The following is a 21,684-nucleotide window of genomic DNA, read 5'->3' on the forward strand; positions in this document are numbered from 1 at the left end:
CTCTCGTGTTGGCCATTACAGTCCTGGGGAAAAAGCTTCTGACTATCCACACGATCAATGCCTCTCATCATCTTATACACCTCTATCAGGTCACCTCTCATCCTCTGGCGCTCAAAGGAGAAAAGGCCGAGTTCACTCAACCTATTCTCATAAGGCATGCTCCCCACTCCAGGCAACATCTTTGTAAATCTCCTCTGCACCATTTCTATAGTTTCCACATCCTTCCTGTAGTGAGGTGACCAGAATTGAGCACAGTGCTCTAAGCGCGGTCTGACCAGGGTCCTATATAGCTGTAACATTACCCCTTGGCTCTTAAACTCAATCCCACAGTTGACGAAGGCCAATGCACCGTATGCGTTCTTAACCACAGAGTCAAACTGCACAGCAGCTTTGAATGTCCTATGGACTCGGACCCCAAGAACCCTCTGATCCTCCACACTACCAAGAGTCTTACCATTAATACTATATTCTGCCATCATACTTGACCTAACAAAATGAACCACTTCAGACTTATCTGGGTTGAACTCCATCTGCCACTTCTTAGCCCAGTTTTGCATCCTATTGATGTCCCACTGTAACCTCTGACAGCCCTCCACACTAACCACAACACCCCCAACCTTTGTGTCATCAGCAAATTTACTAATCCATCCCTCCACTTCCTCATCCAGGTCACTTATAAAAATCACAAAGAGAAGGGGTCCCAGAACAGATCCTTGAGGCACACCACTGGTCACTGACCTCTATGCAGAATATGACCCATCTACAATCACTCTTTGCCTTCTGTGGGCAAGCCAATTCTTGATCCACAAAGCAAGGTCCCCTTGGATCCCATGCCTCCTTATTTTCTCAATAAGCCTTGCATGGGGTACCTTATCAAATGCATTGCTGAAATCCATATCCACTACATCTACTGCTCTACCTTAATCAACGTGTTTAGTCACATCCTCAAAAAATTCAGGGAAGCTCATAAGGCACACTGACTATTCCTAATCAAATTATGCCTCGCCAAAAGTTTATAAATCCTGCCTCTCGGGATCTTTTCCATCAACTTACCAACCATTGAAGTAAGACTCACTGGTCTATAATTTCCTGGGCTATCTCTACTCCCTTTCTTGAATAAGGGAACAACATCTTCAACCCTCCAATCCTCCGGAACCTCTCCCGTCCCCATTAATGATGCAAAGACCATCGCCAGAGGCTCAGCAATCTCCTCCCTCACCTCCCACAGTAGTCTGGTGTATGGGGTACATCTCCTCCGATCCCGGAGACTTATCCAACTTGATGCTTTCCAAAAGCTCCAGCACATCCTCTTTCTTAATGTCTATATGCTTAAGCTTTTCAATCCGCTGTAAGTCATCCCTACAATCACCAAGATCCTTTTCCATAGTGAATACTGAAGCAGAGTATTTATTAAGTCCCTCTGCTATCTCCTTCGGTTCCATACACATTTTTCCACTGTCACACTTCATTGGTCCGATTCTCTTGTGTCTTATCCTCTTGTTCTTCACATACATGTAAAATGCCTCAGGGTTTTCCTTAATCCTATCCACCAAGACCTTCTCGTGGCCCCTTCTGGCTCTCCTAATTTCCTTCTTAAGCTCCTTCCTGCAAGCCTCTATCATTACCTAGTTTTTTGAACCTTCCGTAAGCTTTTCTTTTCTCCTTGACTAGATTTTCAACAGCCTTTGTACACCACGGTTCCTGTACCCTACCATCCTTTCCGTCTCATTGGAATGTACCTATGCAGAATGCCACGCAAATATCCCCTCAACATTTGCCACATTTCTGCCATACATTTCCTTGAGAATATCTGTTCCCAATTTAAGTTTTCAAGTTCCTGCCTGATAGCTTCATATTTCCCCTTACTCCAATTAAACACTTTCCTAACTTGTCTGTTCCTATCCCTCTCCAATGCTATGGTAAAGGAGATAGAATTGTGATCACTATCTCCAAAATGCTCTCCCACTGAGAGACCTGACACCTGACTAGGTTCATTTCCCAGTACCAGATCAAGTACAACCTATCCTCTTGTAGGCTTATCTTCAAATTGTGTCAGGAAACCTTCCTGAACACACCTAATAAACTTCACCCCATCTAAACCCCTTGCTCTGAGGAGATGTCAATCAATATTTGGGAAATTAAAATCTCCCACCACAACAACCCTGTTATGATTACTCCTTTCCAGAACCTGTCTCCCTATCTGCTCCTCGATGTCCCTGTTACTATTGGGTGGCCTATAAAAAACACCCAGTAGAGTTATTGACCCCTTCCTGTTTCTAACTTCCACCCACAGACACTCAGTAGAGACAATCCCTCCATGACTTCCTCCTTTTCTGCAGCTGTGATACTATCTCTGATCAGCAGTGCCACGCCTTCACCTCTTTTGCCTCCCTCCCTGTCCTTTCTGAAACATCTAAAGCCTGACACTCTAAGTAACCATTCCTGCCTCTGAGCCATCTATGTCTCTGTAATGGCCACAACATCACAGCTCCAAGTACTGATCCACACTCTAAGCTCATCTGCTTTGTTCATGGTGCTTCTTGCATTAAAATAGACACATCTCAAACCATCAGTCTGAGCGTATTCCTTCTCTATCACCTACCTATCCTCCCTCTCACACAGTCTCCAAACTTTCTCTATTTGTGAGCCAACAGCCCCTTCCTCCATCTCTTCAGTTCGGTTCCCACCCCCCAGCAATTCTAGTTTAAACTCACGCCAATAGCCTTAGCAAACCTCCCTGCCAGGATACTGGACCCCTCAGATTCAAGTGCAACCCGTCCTTTTTGTACAGGTCACGTCTGTCCCAAAAGAGGTCCCAATGATCCAGAAATCTGAATCCCTGCCCCCTGCTCCAATCCCTCAGCCACGTATTTACCATTCACCTCACTCTATCCCTATACTCACTGTCACAGTAATCCCGAGATTACTACCTTTGAGGTCCTGCTTCTCAACTTCTTTCCTAACTCCCTGTAGTCTGTTTTCAGGACCTCCTCCCTTTTCGTACCTATGTCATTGGTACCAATATGTATCACGACCTCTGGTTGTTCACCTTCCCACTTCAGGATATCGTGGACATGCATGCCACCTTGGCTGAACAGAGGAGCACTTTTAGTAATAGACTAAGACAACTATGCTTCTCCAAAGAGCACCATATGAAGTCATCCTTACCTTCAGCCTTTGGGCTCTATAATGAGTCAACCAATAGCCGAGGAAATGATGACCCCCCCCCCCGTTAGACTGTTTGTGGTAACTTATTTTTTATTTTTTATTCTTTCTCTTTTTTATATTTGTGCATTTGCAATGCTACTGTGACATTGTAATTTGCTTTGGGATCAATAACGTATCTAACTATCTATCTATTATTGGACTGTGGGAAGAAAGCAGAGTGCTCACAGAGAGGACATGCAAACTTTTTACGGTGGATGCCGGAATCGAACATCGAACTCCTGATGTCCCGAACCGTAATAACGCTATGCTAACTGCTACCAGTATACCACAATGTTCAGTCCAAGCACCCCAATCCATAGCCCATAGCCAAAAGGACCAAGTGGATCAATTCCAATAATGCAAAACTAAGTGGAAATGGGAGCACTTATGAGGATGCAGAAAGATTAAGATGGGGGTTCCCAACATGGGGTCCACAGAGCCCTTGGTTAATAGTCAGGGTCCTTGGCATAAAAAAAAGTTGGAAACCCATGCATTAAAGAAATACAGAAAATCTGATTGTATTCAATATTCCACACAGTAGGAAACACAGACGAGAAGTTCACTGGAATTTAGAAGAATGAGGGGGAGTCTCACTGAAACCTACTGAATATTGAAAGACCTAGATTGAGTTGACGTGGAAAGAACACTTCTTATAGTGGGAAAGTCTAAGACTAGAGGGCACAGCCTCAAGATAGAGGGATGTCCGTTAGAACAGAGATGGAAACAAATTTCTTCAGCTAGAGGGTGGAGAATCTGTGGAATTCATTGCCTCAGACAGCTACGGAGGCCAAGTCATTGAGTATATTTAAAACGGAGGTTGATAAGTTCTTGATTAGTAGGGCTTCAAAGGTTATAGAGAGAAGGGAAGAGAGTGGGGTTGAGGGCATGGAATGATGGAGCAGACTCAATGGGCCAAATGGCCTAATTCTGCTCCTATGTCTTTTGTCTAATGGTCTAAACGTTTAATTCTTTTTAAAACAGAATACAGTGAAGTTCTGTCATTAATTTCCTTCAGAAAGATAACAGATTGCTGGACATTAGTAAACTCATAGGATATGTGAAAAGGGCAGGAAAATGACTGGCCATGGTCCTGTTTTCACTATTACACCAATCATCTGCCAGCTTGTCCACCCCGCACCCCCACCCCCTTCCTACTTCAGCTTCTACTCCCTTCCTTTCCAGTCCTGATGAAGGGTCTCGGCCCGAAACATCAACTCTTTATTCCATTCTGTAGATGCTGCCTGGTCTGCTGTATTCCTCCAGCATTTTGAGCACGTTACTCTTGATTTCACCGTGTGTCTCAATGAATATGAGGAAAAGCTAACCTCTTGGTGAAAAGTGAATCAGACTGGATGGATCAGTAGCCTGCTCCTGCTCCTAAATGTTAGTCTCGATATTTTGTGATTATTGTTTTTGAAAGCTCTATGGCTGAAAGAGTAAGGCTGAGGAAATGAGCGATATTTGAACGATGTGCAAGAATGCTCCACCAGATAACCTGCAAAAGTGATTGCAAACTTAAGAAGACTTGAGGTTCATGTAAGGACTTGTACATGAGCAAAATAATTTTTCATCTTATTATGGAGAACTACAGAGATTGGTGAAACCAGCTCTGGAAGGACTAAAGGATATTGACCTTAAACCTTCCAGCACGATGTGTAAACAAGTGGATAGATTAAAGCTGTACTTTATCAAATATAAACTCCTCCACGCTACACAGTCAACTGGCTCTTCTTTCACCCTTCACCAGACCAAGTACTTTATACTTAGAGACCAACTATAAGGAAGTGAAGATCTTAGACCACAAGGCCATTAGAAATAGGAGCACAATTAGGGCCATCGGGTCTGCTCTGCCATTTCATCGTGGCTGATTCACTTTCCTCTCAGCTCCAATCTCCTGCCTTGTCCCCCGTATCCCTTCATGCCCTGACCAATCAAGATCTTGCTGCCAACACAACAGTAGGTTTCTCCAAGATCATTTTGTACTGATGAAGGAATCACAGGGGAGGAAAACAGTTCCATAAGCAATCAATTAATTTATAGTAATAGACGTTAATCTACACACCCCCATCTTCATCATAGGCCCCCAGGTCCTCATCATGACCTTGCATCTTACTAGATACCTGCACTGCACATTGTTTGTAACAATTTATTCACTTTTTGTCATTATTTTCCCTCATTAGAGGTGTGTTAAGGCACATGGTGTGTATTCACTAGTTGGGGGATTGAGTTCTGGAGCCACAAAGTAATATTGTAGCTCTATAAAGTTCAGAATCTGCCCTTCCAAGTGGTCTTGACTATACTTCTCTAGCCCATGGCCCAACCATGATATCGTTGCCCCACTTCATGTACCTTCAGGAAGAGAGCCAGGTTTTGCCTGAGCTATGATGGCATCAAAACTTTCCCTTTTATTGATTGCAGTGTTTTGAGGTTGGACTTAGATAACAGGCGATTGGCCATGGTCGTTAATCCATAATGAAAAGGGCAAAGGCAAACCAAAGGAGAAAGAAGTGCAGACATGATGGTGTGGAGTATCAGAAATGTGGATCCATATCAGCACCAAGCAACCAACAGCAGCCAATGTATCTGCTGTGTGAATAAGCTTTCTTCAAATAAGGCAATGAAATCATCCACACTCTTTGAATATTTAAATAGAATACACTCTGATAAAGCAAACAAGAACTTGGCTTATTTCCAGTTATTTCATGAAAACTTTCAGAAACAGAAAACACTTCAAAACATGTCTGCCAGCAGGTCACAGCAAAGCAGTGACTAGTGGGGTACCGCAAGGCGCAGTGCTGGGACCCCAGTTGTTTACAATATATATTAATGATTTAGACGAGGGAATTAAATGCAGCATCTCCAAGTTTGCGGATGACACGAAGCTGGGCGGCAGTGTTAGCTGTGAGGAGGATGCTAAGAGGATGCAGGGTGACTTGGATAGGTTAGGTGAGTGGGCAAATTCATGGCAGATGCAATTTTATTTGGATAAATGTGAGGTTATCCACTTTGGTGCCAAAAACAGGAAAACAGATTATTATCTGAACGGTGGCCGATTAGGAAAAGGGGAGGTGCATTGAGACCTGGGTGTCATTATACACCAGTCATTGAAAGTGGGCATGCAGGTACAGCAGGCGGTGAAAAAGGCAAATGGTATGCTGGCATTCATAGCAAGAGGATTTGAGTTCAGGAGCAGGGAGGTACTACTGCAGCTGTACAAGGCCTTGGTGAGACCACACCTGGAGTATTGTGTGCAGTTTTGGTCCCCTAATCTGAGGAAAGACATTCTTGCCATAGAGGGAGTACAAAGAAGGTTCACCAGTTTGATTCCTGGAATGGCAGGACTTTCAAATGATGAAAGACTGGATCGACTAGGCTTATACTCGCTGGAATTTAGAAGATTGAGAGGGGATCTTATTGAAATGTATAAAATCCTAAAGGGATTGGACAGGCTAGATGCAGGAAGATTGTTCCCGACGTTGGGGAAGTCCAGAACGGGGGGGTCACAGTTTAAGGATAAAAGAGAAACCTTTTAGGACCTAGATGAGGAAAAACTTCTTCACACAGAGAGTGGTGAATCTATGGAATTCTCTGCCACAGGAAACAGTTGAGGCCAGTTCATTGGCTATATTTAAGAGGGAGTTAGATATGGCCCTTGTGGCTAAAGGGATCAGGGGGTATGGAGAGAAGGCAGGTACAGGGTTCTGAGTTGGATGATCAGCCATGATCATACTGAATGGCGTTGCAGGCTCGAAGGGACGAATGGCCTACTCCTGCACCTATTTTCTATGTTTCTATGGCTTGTGTGCTTCATATAAAAATTTCATTGCTCTTTGCTGAAATTGGAAAGCACTATACAACTGGAGAAGAACTGATTCTGCCAACAGAAAGGAAGGTTCTGAATACAGTTTTGCTTAAGTCATCAGTCCAAATAATTAAACTGATTCCACTCAGCGACAGCTCTCTTCAAAGGCGAATAGATAAAATGTCTGAGAACGTGGAAGACGTATTGTGCGATATATTTGGGACAACAGAATTTGCTCTGCATTGGATGAGTCAACTTTCCCAGGCAATGAATCTTTGCTTCTTGGTTATGTTCACTTCATGAAATGAAAGCATAGTTCAAGAGCTTTTATTTGCAAGGAGACTAGAAACAGATACAAAGCGGGAGTCAATATTTTGGATTGTTGAGCAATGTTTCAAAGAGAAGGACTTTCCACTCAAAAACATTCTTGCTTGTATATCAGATGGGGCACCATCAATGACAGGATGCCATCGTAGGGTCCTGTCTTGGAAAAAGCTGTGTATAACATATTTACTGATCACTGTGTAATTCAAAGACAACATCCTGTCGCAAAAAATCAAAGTGATTGGCTACAAAAATCATTAAATCCTGTTATCACAGCGGTAAATTAAATCAAGTCCCATACTCACAATTCTCAACTATTTTGAGGGCTTTGTATTGAGAAGGATGAACAGTATTAACCTTGCTGTTGCACAGAGAAGTCAGATGGCTCTCAAAGGAAACAGCCTGAGATGCTTGTACGCGCTTTTTGAAAGTGTGATAAAAATTCTTTGAGCAACACACATCAAAGTTGCTGGTCAACGCAGCAGGTCAGGCAGCATCTCTAGGAAGAGGTACAGTCGACGTTTCAGGCCGAGACCCTCCTGACGAAGGGTCTCAGCCTGAAATGTTATCTGTACCTCTTCCTAGAGATACTGTCTGACCTGCTGCGTTCACCAGCAACTTTGATGTGTGTTGCTTGAACTTCCAGCATCTGCAGAATTCCTCGTGTTTGCGTTTTTAAAATTCTTTGAAGTCTCATATGATTCATTTAGTAATCAACTCTAGAATATTAGGCATGACATTGCTTATTTGTCAGAATTATTCACAAAGTTTAATGAAATCAATCTTCAATTGCAAGGAGATGATGTGAATCTTATCAAAGTCAAATCAGTCATCTCCACATTTCTATCCAAGGGAACCGTATTTAAATGCAACATTGATCATTGCGACCTTTTCCAATTTCCAATCCTCTCTGAATTGGAAGAGAAAAAAAAGAGTACCAGATGATAATCTTCAAGTATACTGTACCCTCCTGGGTGAGCTGCATAAAGACATGTCAGAGAGGTTTCAGGATCTTCTCGATCCCAATTCCAGATTGGACAATAAATCCATTTCTGAACACATGTAATGAAGAATTAACAGGAAGGATGGAGGAAGAACTGATCACTACAAAATGGCTTTGAGCTGAAGTCAAGGTTCAAAAAATTTTATCAAGACTTTTGGTTGCAGAAAGAAGTCTCTGAACGCTATCCTGCATGGTGGAAAAAGAGCAAGATGGTTTTTATTGCCTTTCCAACATAATATGTAGTGGAGCGCAGTTCCCGTGCAGTTGCCCAAGTTCTTTCAAAGCAATGAAATAGACTGTAAAGTACTGAACGTGGGGATCTGAGACCCCTCCTGAGGGAGATTCAGCCTGATGTTGTGAAGCTAACATCACTGCACCAAACCCATCCATTACATCGAAAGGTGAAAAAGCAATGAAGTAGTGGATAGCTGGACAATTCATGTATGCTCCAAAATTGTTGGCAAAAATTGATTTTACTGTAACAATAAAGGAAATTATTTTATTTGTACTTTAAAGAGGTTTGAATAATTTTTGCAATTATTTGTCACTGCTTTGAATTTGCAGTTCCTATTTTCTTTCACTGTGTATCGTAAATCAAAATCCTTTATAGTTTTATGTAATGGCCTGAAAGGGAGGGGTGCACTGGGGTTATGGTCTAGGAGGCAAGGGGGAGGTAACCCAAAAAAGTTTGGGAATCACTGGGTTAGATTGATCTTGAGTAGGTTATAAGAGCAGAACAACATCTTTGGCCGAGAAGTCTGTACTGTGCTGTAACGTTCAATGATCTGTATAGATGGCATGTAAAACAAAGTTTTTCACTGTACCTCAATACAATAGTAAACCAATTTAGCAATATCATTGAACCAATTTAAATCTATCACTCTCAGTCCTGAAAGCTAGACTGGCCTAGATTCAACCCCTTCCGTCAGGGGAGAATTCTGGTTTCCTTTTGCCCCTTGAATGGGACAATGCTTACCAATTTCCCTCTTAAATGGCCCTTTGCTATGGACCTGCTTTTCAAAGAAGTAGTTTGTCTGTCATCACATCCTTTACCAAATCTTCAACAATTCCAAAAACTTTACAACCTTTTGATTACATTTGAGGATCAGTCACTTTTGTAATGTCAGCCAAGAGAAATAGTGTGAAAGTGGGGCGGATATGGGGATTACCGTTATAAATAAGCATTTTTTAAAATAAATCCAGCAATCATTCCTAATGGACACATTTTAGAATGTAAGCCCTGCTTCAATCACAGCGGTGAGAAATGGAAGTCTCGAAATTATTAAATCACCCAGATATATTCCGGAGCATTTAGTAGAATACAGGGTAATGCATCACAGAAAATGCAGGGCACAGTAATGACAAATCAGAGTCGCTCACCTCTGCATCCTGAGCACTGAATAAAAAAAATGATGAGATCCAAGAGCGCAGTATTTCTGTCTTGTTTATACTCTTCAATCCAGTCATCAACCACGGACTGCAAGGTGAGGAAACCAACGTCACGCAATCCAACACAACATTACAGAAAAGAAATACAAAACCTGCGAACTACAGTAAGTTTATTGGATTATTTTCAAAGATTTATGGTCTTTCCAAACTTTAAGAATTATTATAAAGCAAATCAACTTAGATTTATTGCATCTTTTTTCGATGATCGAAAACCAGCATGGATTAAAATAGAATTAGACAAGATAGGAGAAAATAGACCTGAAGATTTTATATATAAATGAGAATCTAAATGGATACGGGAAAAGAAAGAATCTCCTATATTAACACATTTGATTGATCTATGGAATAAGATAAATGTTGATAATGAAATACAAAAATCTTTATTAGCAAGGAGACCTTTGTTCCAAAACACTTATTCCTTTTACAATGGACAATCAACTTTTATATAATTGGTACCAAAAAGGGATTAAATTTATAGGAGATTGTTATGAACGAGGTATATTGATGTCATTTGAACAATCAAAGGATAAATATAAAATATCAAATAATACTTTCTTTTGTTACCTTCAATTAAGGGCTTACTTAAAAGGTAAGCTGGGTCAAACAATGTTTTTGCCAAAACCTAATGAAATTGAAACTTTAATTCAAAAAGGGAAAATTAAAAAAATTATTTCTTGTATGTATAATTTGATTCAAGAACAGACAATTAAACAAGGAATCCATAAGTCAAAACAAAAATGGGAAACAGATCTGAATATTAATATTGATGAAACAAATTGGTCAAGACTCTGTCTTGACAGTATGACAAATACAATAATTGTTCGACTTAGATTAGTACAATATAATTTTTTACACCAATTATATATTACACCACAAAAAATAAATAGATTAAATTCAAATCTATCCAATAAATGCTTTCGGTGTAATCAAGAAATTGGTACTCTTTTACATTCTACTTGGCCTTGTTTTAAAATTCAACCCTTTTGGATAAATTTAAGAGTCTTATTGGAACAAATTACTGGAACTCAACTTCCACATAACCCTGTATTATTTCTATTAGGTGATATTGAAGGGATAAAGCTGAAACTTAAATTGAATAAATATCAGAAAGAATTTATAAAAATTGCATTGGCAGTAGCTAAGAAGACTATAGCAGTTACTTGGAAATCTGATTCGTGTTTAAGTATGAATTGTTGGAATAATGAAATGGCTAGTTCTGTTCCACTCGAAAAAATTACTTATAATTTAAGAGATAAATATGTAACATTTCTGAATATTTGGCGCCCTTATTTACAAAAGATAGGATGGCATATTTAAGTGCTCCGATAAAGATCTTGGTCCCTTGGGGAAAGTAACGAATAAGTATACCAAATTTATTTTGAACTCCATGGAGCATGTGGAAACCTTCCAACACCCAGGTGGTTTTTCTTTTCTTCTTTTTTAGGTAGGACTATATATGGGGGGGGGGGGGGAGGGTTAAGGGGAGGGGGAGGGTAGACACTATCTTTTCATGTATTCATTTTGAAAATTCAATAAAAATTATATTTTAAAAAAAAAGATTTATGGTCTTAATCTCAAAGTTTTAGCCAGAGTAACTATTCATAACACTGCTTCACATATGGACTGTGTTAGTATCCAACAAGGAAGGTCACAGAGGAGAAGTTACTTCCGATATCATAGGAATGTACAGTACAGTAACAGGTCTTTAACACACACTGTCCATGTAGGCTGTGATACCTATTTGTTCTAATCCCCTGAAGCTTATATCCCTCTTCTTTCCTATCCAAGTACCTGTCAAAATGCCTCTTAAGAGTTGTAATTGTGTCTGTGTCCATCTCTTCCTCTGCCAGCTCACTACCCTCTGCGTCAAAAACTTACCTCTTAGATCTTGTTTAAATTTCCTCTCTCACCTCCAACCTGTGATAATGAAGTTCAAAGTAAGTTTTATTATCCAACGACATATATATCACAATATACAATGCTGAGATTCATCTTCTTCTGGGCATACTCAATAAATCTATAGAATAGTAACTACAATAGGATCAATGAAAGATCAACTAGAGTGCAGAAGGCAACAAACTGTGCAAACGCAAGTATAAATAAATAGCAATAAATAACAAGAACATGAGATAATGAGATAAAACATCCTTGAAAGTGAGCTCATTGGTCGTGGGAACATTTCAATGACGGGGCAATTATCCACTTTTATTCAGGAGCCTGATGGTTGGGGGGGCGGTGTAATAACTGTTCTTCAACTCGATGATGCAAGTCCTCGGGCTCTTGTACCTTCTACCTGATGTCATCAGCAGGAAGAGAGCATGTCCTGGGTGGTGGGGATCTCTGACCATGGATACTGCTCTCTTACAATGTTGCATGTAGATGTGCTCAATGCTTTGAACTTGGAAATTTCTGATCTCTCACCTTCAATATGTGTCCATTAGTTCTAGACTTTGCCTGCATGGTCAGAAAAATTTGATTATCTGCCCCATTTGTGCCCCTCAAAATTTTTGTAAGCTTCAATAATGTTATCGCTCAGCCTCCTAAATTCCAGTGAGAATAAACCAGCCTATCCAATCACTCCTCATAACAACAGCCCTCCATTTCAGGCGACTCCCGTTGAATCTCTTCTGCACTCTTTCTCCCTATCGTACCTCATGTTGCCTGTAGTGTGGTGACCAGAACTGTACTCAATACTCTAAACGCAGTGTAACTGACGGTTTGCATATTTCTGTCAGAGCTAAGCAAATCCAACTGAAAAAAGTCATGAGTTTATTAACACAGTTGAAACAATCGCTCCCTACTCTGCTTGCAACCTGAGAGTTGCTGCAATTCATTTCCTGCCCACCTTGAAAACGTTGTTTCAGCAACCTTGCTGATCTATAACCTGCCTCCACATATACACCTATACTCTGCATTGCCTAAGTCTTTTAGTTAACAAAGATCTGAGTGAAAATAACAACCTACTTAATATTTCGTGTTGCTTGCACAGGGAATCCAAAACCTCTCCCCAGTTTTGATTATAAGTTTTTTTTTCCCATACCTAGCTTTTTTTTCCAAGGAACATCAAGTTTGAATAAATTTCACAGTAAAGACAGCACAAGGGGTTAGCATAATGCTTTACAGCACATCCGACCAGGATTCAATTCTCACCGCTGCCTCAAAGGAGTTTGTACATTCTCCCCGTGACCGCTCCGGGTTCCTCCCACAATCCAAAGACGTACTGTTTAAGAGGTTAATTGGTCTCTGTAAATTGTCCCGTGATTAGGTTTAGACTAAATCAGGGAATTGATGGGCTGAGTGGCTCACAGTGCCGGAAGGGCTTAATCTGTGTTGTATGTCAATTAATTAATTAATTAATTCAACTCTATACCAACCCCAACCAGTGAGAATACTTTCTACCTACATTGATCAAATTATTTCTATAATTTCTAATTACCAAGCAATACATTCCCAGTTTCTGGAACCATTCCTACCAGTATCCAAAGGACTGCATTTGGGTGAATTTAAATTCAATTTATCAAATAAATCTGCGATTAAATTGCTAGTATCAGTAATAGTGACCAGGAACTCACTGGAAATGTTGTCCAAACCCATCTGGCTCACTACATTTGCTCTGGTCAAGGAAGTCCCATTCTATTTCAAGCTAGATGTGGTTCCAGGCCCATCAATGTGGCTGATTCTTAATTGTTGATTGAAATTGTTATTCCAATTTGAACTGAAAAATTGTTATTCAGTCTAGTGGGACAATAAGGGGCACACAATGTAACTTCTTTTCCTTTTTGTATTTGCACAATTTGTTTCATTCTACACATTGGTTGTTTTTCTATCTGTGTGCAGTTCTTCACTGATTCTATTGTGTTTCAATAATAGACAATAGACAATAGGTGCAGGAGTAGGCCATTCGGCCATTCGAGCCAGCACCACCATTCACTGTGATCATGGCTGATCATCCACATCCACAATCAGTATCCAGTTCCTGCCTTATCCCCATAACCTTTGATTCCACTATCTTTAAGAGCTCTATCCATCTCTTTCTTGAAAACATCCAGAGACTTGGCCTCCACAGCCTTCTGGGGCAGAGCATTCCACACATCCACCACTCTCTGGGTGAAAAAGTTTTTCCTCAACTCCGTTCTAAATGGCCTACCCCTAATTCTTAAACTGTGGCCTCTGGTTCTGGACTCACCCATCAGCAGGAACATGCTTCCTGCCTCCAACGTGTCCAATCCCTTAATAACCTTACATGTTTCAATCAGATCCCCTCTCATCCTTCTAAATTCCAGTGTATACAAGCCCAGTTGCTCCAATCTTTCAACATATGAGAGTCTCGCCATCCCAGGAATTAACCTTGTGAACCTATGCTGCACTCCCTCAATAGCAAGATTGTCCTTCCTCAAATTTGGAGACCAAAACTGCACACAGTACTCCAGGTGTGGTCTCACTAGGGCCTTGTACAGCTGCAGAAGGACCTCTTTGCTCCTATACTCAATTCCCCTTGTTATGAAGGCCAGCATGCCATTAGCTTTCTTCACTGCCTGCTGTACCTGCATGCTTGCTTTCAGTGACTGGTGTACAAGAACACCTAGATCTCGTTGTGCTTCCCCTTTTCCTGACTTGACTCCATTTAGATAATAATCTGCCTTCCTGTTCTTACCACCAAAGTGGATAACCTCACATTTATCCACATTAAACTGCATCTGCCATGCATCCACCCACTCACCCAGCCTGTTTCCATGTAGTTACTGTGGATGCCCACAAGAAAATGAATCTCAGAGTATATGGTGACATATATGTATGAACTTTAAATGTCAGTTTTGCTCTCAGTACCCGCGTCCTGAGAATGACTGTACAAGGTAAGTGTACTTCATTTGGTTTTTGAAACCTCTCAACACTGTGTGTTGTCACAAGGTCACAGAGTAATACAACATAGATACTGGCACTTTGGTCCAATCAGTACAGACAGATCATGTTCTCTACCCAGTTGGAGCCAATTTCCTGTGTTCTGCCCATATTCCTCCAAGCCCCACCCCTTCACATCCTTCACAAGTGCTTCTGAAAGGAAACTATTATACCTGACAATACACACACAAAATGCTGGAGGAACTCAGTAGGTCAGGCAGCATCTATGGAAAAAAGAAAACATTAGGTGTTTACTCTTTTCCATGGATGCTGCCTGACCTGCTGAGTTCCTCCAGCATTTTGTGTGAGTTGCTTTGGATTTCCAGCTTCTGCAGATTTTCTTGTGTTTGTGTATCTGACCTTTTTTTAATCCCTACACCGGGGAAAAGTTGGCTGCTATCCACTTTATCTACATCTTTCATAATTGTAAACACTTTTATAAGAGTGCCCCTCATTCTCCTACGGAATGGGCTGCCAGAAGAAATGGAAGAGGTGTGTACAACTGGAATGTTTAAAAGATCTTTGACAGGAAATGTTTAGTGAGATATGTATAGACTGACACTTGGTCAGCATGGATCAATAGGGCTGAAGGATCTATTTCTGTCGGAACCCATGTGCCTGTGATTGGCTGCAAGTAAGCTTTTCATTGTACATGCACCACACTGCATCTGAGCACGTGACAAAGAAACTGCACCTGATAAAGCACCAGATCATAACACTGATTGAATTAATCTCAGCCATCACAACAGGGTAGGCAGACAATCACAGCCAAATGTGGGAAGTTATCCCGCCGCCATCCCCCCCCGCCCCGCCGAACCAGAGGTGGCTTTGACTGCAGGGAGAGTGACCAACAGTACCTACACTAACATGGTCAGTAATTTAACCACTGTGGTGTAAACCAGTTTGAGGACCACCAACATAGCTACGCAAGTGCAGACCACTGAGTTCTCATCGTCCCGCAGGTACCTGCATGGCGCTCTTGCCCATCCTGACCACTTCAAATAGCGTGACGGCCTCAACCTCATCCTGCTGCTCTTCTCCATGTGATCGGATCTGGTGGCTCCTCGATCTCCGCCTGCCTTTCGATGACTGGCTCCTTCGTTTCTTCCACGTCTACAAATGGCAGGGAAATAGTTAGATTAGATTAGATTAGATTATGAGGACACGCAGTCCTCTTTTATTGTCATTTAGTAATAGAGGAAGAACGGAGGGGTGAAGAGAGGAACTGGGACAGCGCGGGGGGATTTTTTTTTTACCTGAAGGAGAAATCAATATTCATGCCCAGGTTGAAGGCTACCAAGACAGGATATAAGGTGTTGCTCCTCCACCCTGAGGGTGGCCTCGTTTTGGCACAAGAAGAGGCCACAGACCAACATGTCGGATCGAGAATGGGAATCGCAATTAAAATGTTTGGCCACCAGGAAGTTCCACTTGTGGCAGATGGAGCGAAGGGTCTTGTTGGAGCGTTCCAATTTACCAACAACATAGAGGAGACCATATTGGCAGAACCGGACCTGAAGATTCGCAGATGAAGTGTTGCCTCTTCTAGGTCTCTTTGTGGCAATGAATGGAGATGAGGGAGGAAGTGTATGGGCAGATGTAACACTTAGGCAACTTGCAGGGATAAGTGCCAGAAGGAGGTAAGTAGGGAAGGACGAATGGACAAGGGAATCGCGGAGGGAGTGATCCCTGTGGAAAGCAGAGAATAGAGCGGGGGAGGTAAAGGTATATTTAGTGGTGGGATCCCTTTGAGATGGCGGAAGTAGCGGAGGATGATGGGTTGGATGCAGAGGCTCATGGGGTGGTAGGTAAGGACAACAGGAACTCCATCACTGTTAAGGCTGTGGGAAGATGGGGTGAGCACAGATGTTCAGGAAATGAAAGAGATATGGATGAGGGCAGCATCAATTGTGGAGACAAGGAAACTCCATTCTTTGAAGGAGGAGGACATCTCTCATGTCATGGAACAGAAAGCCATGTTCTAGGAACAGATGCAGTGGAGGGAAAGGTAATCAGAAAAGAAAATAGCATTTTTGTAGAAGGTAAGGTGGGAAAAGGTATGGTCAAGATAGCCATGGGAATCGGTAGGTTTATAAAAGATGTTGGTTGACAGTTTGTCTTCAGAGATGGGAGACAGTGAGATCGAGAAAGTATAGGGCAGTGTGAGAGATGGGCCAAGTGAATTTAAGGGCAGGCTGGAAGTTAGAGGCAAAGTTAATGGAATTAATGAGTTCAGTATGGGTGCATGAAGCAGCACCAATGCAGTCCTCAAAGTGTGGAAGAGTTGGGGTGTTTTATCGGGAAAGGCTTTGAACATAGACTGTTCTATGTAGCCATCGAAGAGGCAGGCGTAGTTGGGGCCCATACAGGTGCCCATGGCTATCCCTCGAGTTTAGAGGAAGGTGGGAGGGGTCGAAGGACAAATTGTTGAGGGTGAGAATAGAGTGCTACAGTTGCCGAGGAAGTGCAGTACAGGCAGACGTAGAAGGTGCAATGTCCACAACGAGGTAGACAGAGTGGCCTCTACAAGTTTGAGAGGTTCGTGAAGGTTGGCCTACTGGTACATCCTAAGCAGGCCAGAATATTGAAAAATCATGGGGGGCGGGGTGGGTGGAGGGAATGGCATGTCCAAATGGCCAACCCCAAGCGTTTGATGGCTCTGGGCCTTTATTTGCAGGAGTTTAGAAGAATGAGGGGGGAATCTCATTGAAACCTATCGATATTGAAAGGCCTAGATGAGGGATTTCTAGTATTGGGTACACAGTATTGGTATTGATCCACAGCATAGAAGAAGTTGAAAGCCTAGACAGAGGAATTTCTTTAACCAGAGGGTGGCGAATCTGTGGAATTCATTGCCACATATGGCTATGGAGGCCAATTCATTGGGCGTATTTAAAATGGAGGTGATTCTTTGTTCGTAAGGATGTCAAAGATTACAGGGAGAAGGAGGGGGAATGGAATTGAGAGAGATAATAAATCAGCCATGATGGAATGGTGGAGCAGGTTTCTTCAGCCAAATAGCCTAATTCTGCCTATAATTTTTGACCTAATTCTTATGCTCTTATGATCTGATACAAATAGAAAGAAGGAGGGAGCAAGTTATCCAAAGCAGGAAAATTAAATATTGAATCTATTGGCTGCAACATGCCTGGACAGAAAATGAAGTGTTCTTCTTCGAACTTATGTTAGGTCTCTTTGTGACAGTACAGGCAGGAGGCCACAGACTGGTCAGAGTGCAAATGGGATTATGAAGTTAAATGGCTGGCATCTGGATAACTGTAGCTGCCTTGCTATGGGGAAAAGAAAAGTCACTGGTTTCTTAGTCGACCCTGGCAAGTGAGAATGAATACTGGAATAAAAAAACTCTGCAAACAAGGGGAGAGAATGGGCCTCATATTTCATTAAAGAGGGGTCATTTTAACACTTGGGGCTCATACAGTCATTGTGCTAATGTCAGCTCATTTGTAGAACTTCCTGATTAATCCCACTCCCTTAATTCCATTCCATAGTTCTGGAAATTAGCCAATACCCTCTCTTACTGAATCCACACCTTCAAACCAAGTTTTGCACATTGTTTTCCAAAGTCAAAAGCAAATTTATTATCAAATTACATACAGTATATGTCACCATATATGACCCTGAGATGCATTTTCTTGCAGATATTCACGGTAGATTCAAAGAAACAAAATACAGGTCTACCTTCACTAATCCAACTACCTGTTATCGGGTTCCGTCGATAATCCGGCACTGATTATGCTTAATGTGATCCTTCTGTAATTTGGCCTTTTCACTAATCCGGCACTGCTCAGGTCCCAATGGTGCCGGATTAGTGAAGGTCCACCTGTATAATCAATGAAAAACTACTCACCAACGAAGTTGGAGAAACTACCAACATGCAAAAAGACAACAAATTGTCCAAACACGAACAAAATAGTAGATTGGGGGAGGGGGTTGTGTGTGTGTGTGTGTGTGTGTGTGTGCGTTTCTCCCGTGATCCACTCTCTTCTCCTATCAGATTCCTTCTTCTTCAGCCCTTTACCTTTCCTACCCACTTTGCATCACCTATCACCTTCCAGACAGTCTTCCTTCCACTCCCTCACCTTTTTATTCTGTCAACTCCCCCCTTCCTTTCCAGTCCTCAGGAAGGGTCTATATAGAAACATAGAAAATAGGTGCAGGAATAGGCCATTCGGCCCTTCGAGCCTGCACCGCCATTTATTATGATCATGGCTGATCATCCAACTCAGAACCCCGCCCCAGCCTTCCCTCCATACTCCCTGACCCCCGTAGCCACAAGTGCCATATCTAACTCCCTCTTAAATATAGCCAATGAGGGAGTTACCAATGAGGTCACCCCTCATTCTTCTAAATTCTAGTGAATACAGGCCCAGAGACACCAAGCTCTCTTCATATGACAAGACGTTCAACCCTGGAATCATTCTTGCGAACCTCCTTTCAATCCTCTCCAGTTTCAGCACTCCCTTTCTAAGATAAGGGGCCCAAGATTGCTCACGACACTCCCTCGTGCTGACTGGTCACTCCTCAACTCAGAGAGATTGCTGCAAAACATATATAGAATATCTATATATATATAGAAAGCTAATGGCATGCTGGCCTTCATACAAGGGGAATTGAGTATAGGAGCAAAGAGGTCCTTCTGCAGCTGTACAAGGCCCTAGTGAGACCATACCTGGAGTATTGTGTGCAGTTTTGGTCTCCAAATTTGAGGAAGGACATTCTTGCTATTGAGGGAGTGCAGCATAGGTTCACAAGGTTAATTCCTGGGATGGTGAGACTCTCATATGTTGAAAGATTGGAGCGAATGGGCTTGTATACACTGGAATTTAGAAGGATGAGAGGGGATCTGATTGAAATATGTAAGATTATTAAGGGATTGGACACGTTGGAGGCAGGAAGCATGTTCCCGCTGATGGGTGAGTCCAGAACCAGAGGCCACAGTTTAAGAATAAGGGGTAGGCCATTTAGAACGGAGTTGAGGAAAAACTTTTTCACCCAGAGAGTGGTGGATATGTGGAATGCTCTGCCCCAGAAGGCTGTGGAGACCAAGTCTCTGGATGTTTTCAAGAAAGAGATGGATAGAGCTCTTAAAGATAGTGGAAACAAAGGCTATGGGGATAAGGCAGGAACTGGATGCTGATTGTGGATGATCAGCCATGATCACAGTGAATGGCGGTGCTGGCTCGAAGGGCCGAATGGCCTACTCCTGCACCTATTGTCTATTGTCTATATTGACCATACCTAATGTGATAGTGAGCTTCTTATTTAAAATGTTCCCATCCTTTTCGTGAAGGTAACTTCACCATTTGCCACAGGTGTTTTTCTGCTTTATTCAAAAACCTTGGAGTCATGGTCACACAGCAGAAAAACAGGTCCTTTAGCTCACCAAGCCCATGTTGACCATCAAGCACTCACTGACACTAAACTCATTTTATCCTCTGCACATCTCCCACCCCACCCCCACCCCCCAGCACACCAGATTCTACCAGTCCCCTACCGAATTTATGGAGGCCTATTATCTGACCAACCCGTATGCCATTGTGACAGTACGGGTGCTCCAGTTGCCAGAGCCCACTGGAAAACACCAACAAAGTCACAAGGTGGATGTGAGAACGCCTGGAGGTTAGGACTGAACTTGAGGGGCCCAATAGCCTGAGGCAGCATTTCTACCAGCTCCGCCACTATCCCACATTTCCTGATTTTAAACGGACTTACAAAATTAGCAAAAGGAAGCGGGGGCAGCGCGGTGGCCTAAGGGTTAACATAACGCTGTTACAGTGCCAGCAACCACCGATCGGGGTTCAATTCCCACTGCTGTCTGAAAGGAGTTTATACATTCACCCCGCGACCGCATGGGCTTCCTCCTACATTCTTAAGACATACGGTTAGGGTGATTGAGTTGTGGGCATGTCATTTTAAAGATGGAAGAATGGTGACACTTGCGCAATCGCAATCCTCGCTGATGTGATGCAAAGCGACGCATTTCACTGTATGTCCCAATGTACACGTGACAAAAGAAACTAATCTTATCCTAATCTTAAGCAAGAAGCATTCCTGATGGAAATTGGCCATGGAGGTCTCTGAGAACAACTACCATTGAGGATACAGGAGTTTAAAAGCTGTTGTAGCACTGCTGTTAGATAGACTGCATCATTCACATGCCTCAAAGTAAACTCTCAACTTTGACCCCTATTCTGAGCCCTTCCACAGCAAGGGATTCCAAAGTGAACAGACTAAATTGTTCCAGAGATATCCTCAAAGCTTCCTTGAAGAAATAGAGCATCCTCACCAGTCTAAGAGAATTCTGGCTTCCCACCTGTTAAAAAGATGAGAACGTCCCAAAAGTGAGTGATCTCTCTGGAAGCGCTTTGATGAAACAACTACGAAGCCAAACAGAAACAGTGAAAAGACATGAGTAGCTCACCGTCCTCCTACCACACACGTGCTCTACTGTCCATCTACAAAACCATAGAGCAGCAGTGATAAAAAAAACACATCCGTAACTCTGAAGGGCAGCCTGAGTGAAGATCTGCACGAGTCAGCACACACTGTGTTGTGTTCGTTATTGAGGGAGAGTGCAGAGCACACCAGGAGGCCAGCATGCAGGATACCCAACTGAACATCACTGATAATGCTGCTTGTACAGTATGTGAACTCCTCCCAGGTAGCAGTGGCTAACTGAGTGCCATCAGAATAACACTATTAACTACCACTACACCTTGGATATGGGTAAACATAACGCAAGGCAGATTCGAGGATCCAGTGAGTGAAACAGAAGACACAGATTGCAAAAGGGCACATTAACTAACTGAAGAGTAAAACATTAAACCAGGCATCTAGCTAAACAAGTGCTTGTCTAAACTGCCCTAAACTACACAGAACAACAATACTGAACATTCAGTAACTCCTTTAACTTAACAGGTACTCCATTAAATCTCCCCAGGTTATAAAACTGAGAAACTAAGCATGCTGCAAATGAATA

The 21,684-nt window shown here is 42.3% G+C and overlaps 1 protein-coding gene across 3 annotated transcripts in view; it reads right to left on the minus strand.

Moving 5' to 3' along the window:
* LOC140200037 (cohesin subunit SA-2-like) overlaps nucleotides 1–21,684 on the minus strand; it is a 153,328-nt gene that overhangs the window by 107,394 nt on the left and 24,250 nt on the right. For all 3 annotated transcript variants that reach the window (XM_072262691.1, XM_072262689.1, XM_072262690.1), the window contains exons 4-5: nucleotides 15,651–15,797; nucleotides 9,717–9,813 (exon numbers count right to left, since the gene is read on the minus strand). In XM_072262691.1, the coding sequence (XP_072118792.1) occupies nucleotides 9,717–9,813; nucleotides 15,651–15,797 (244 nt within the window). The remainder of the gene's footprint in view (nucleotides 1–9,716; nucleotides 9,814–15,650; nucleotides 15,798–21,684) is intronic.

This window comes from Mobula birostris, chromosome 7 (genome assembly GCF_030028105.1).
Source record: "Mobula birostris isolate sMobBir1 chromosome 7, sMobBir1.hap1, whole genome shotgun sequence".
Taxonomy (NCBI): Eukaryota; Metazoa; Chordata; class Chondrichthyes; order Myliobatiformes; family Myliobatidae; genus Mobula; species Mobula birostris.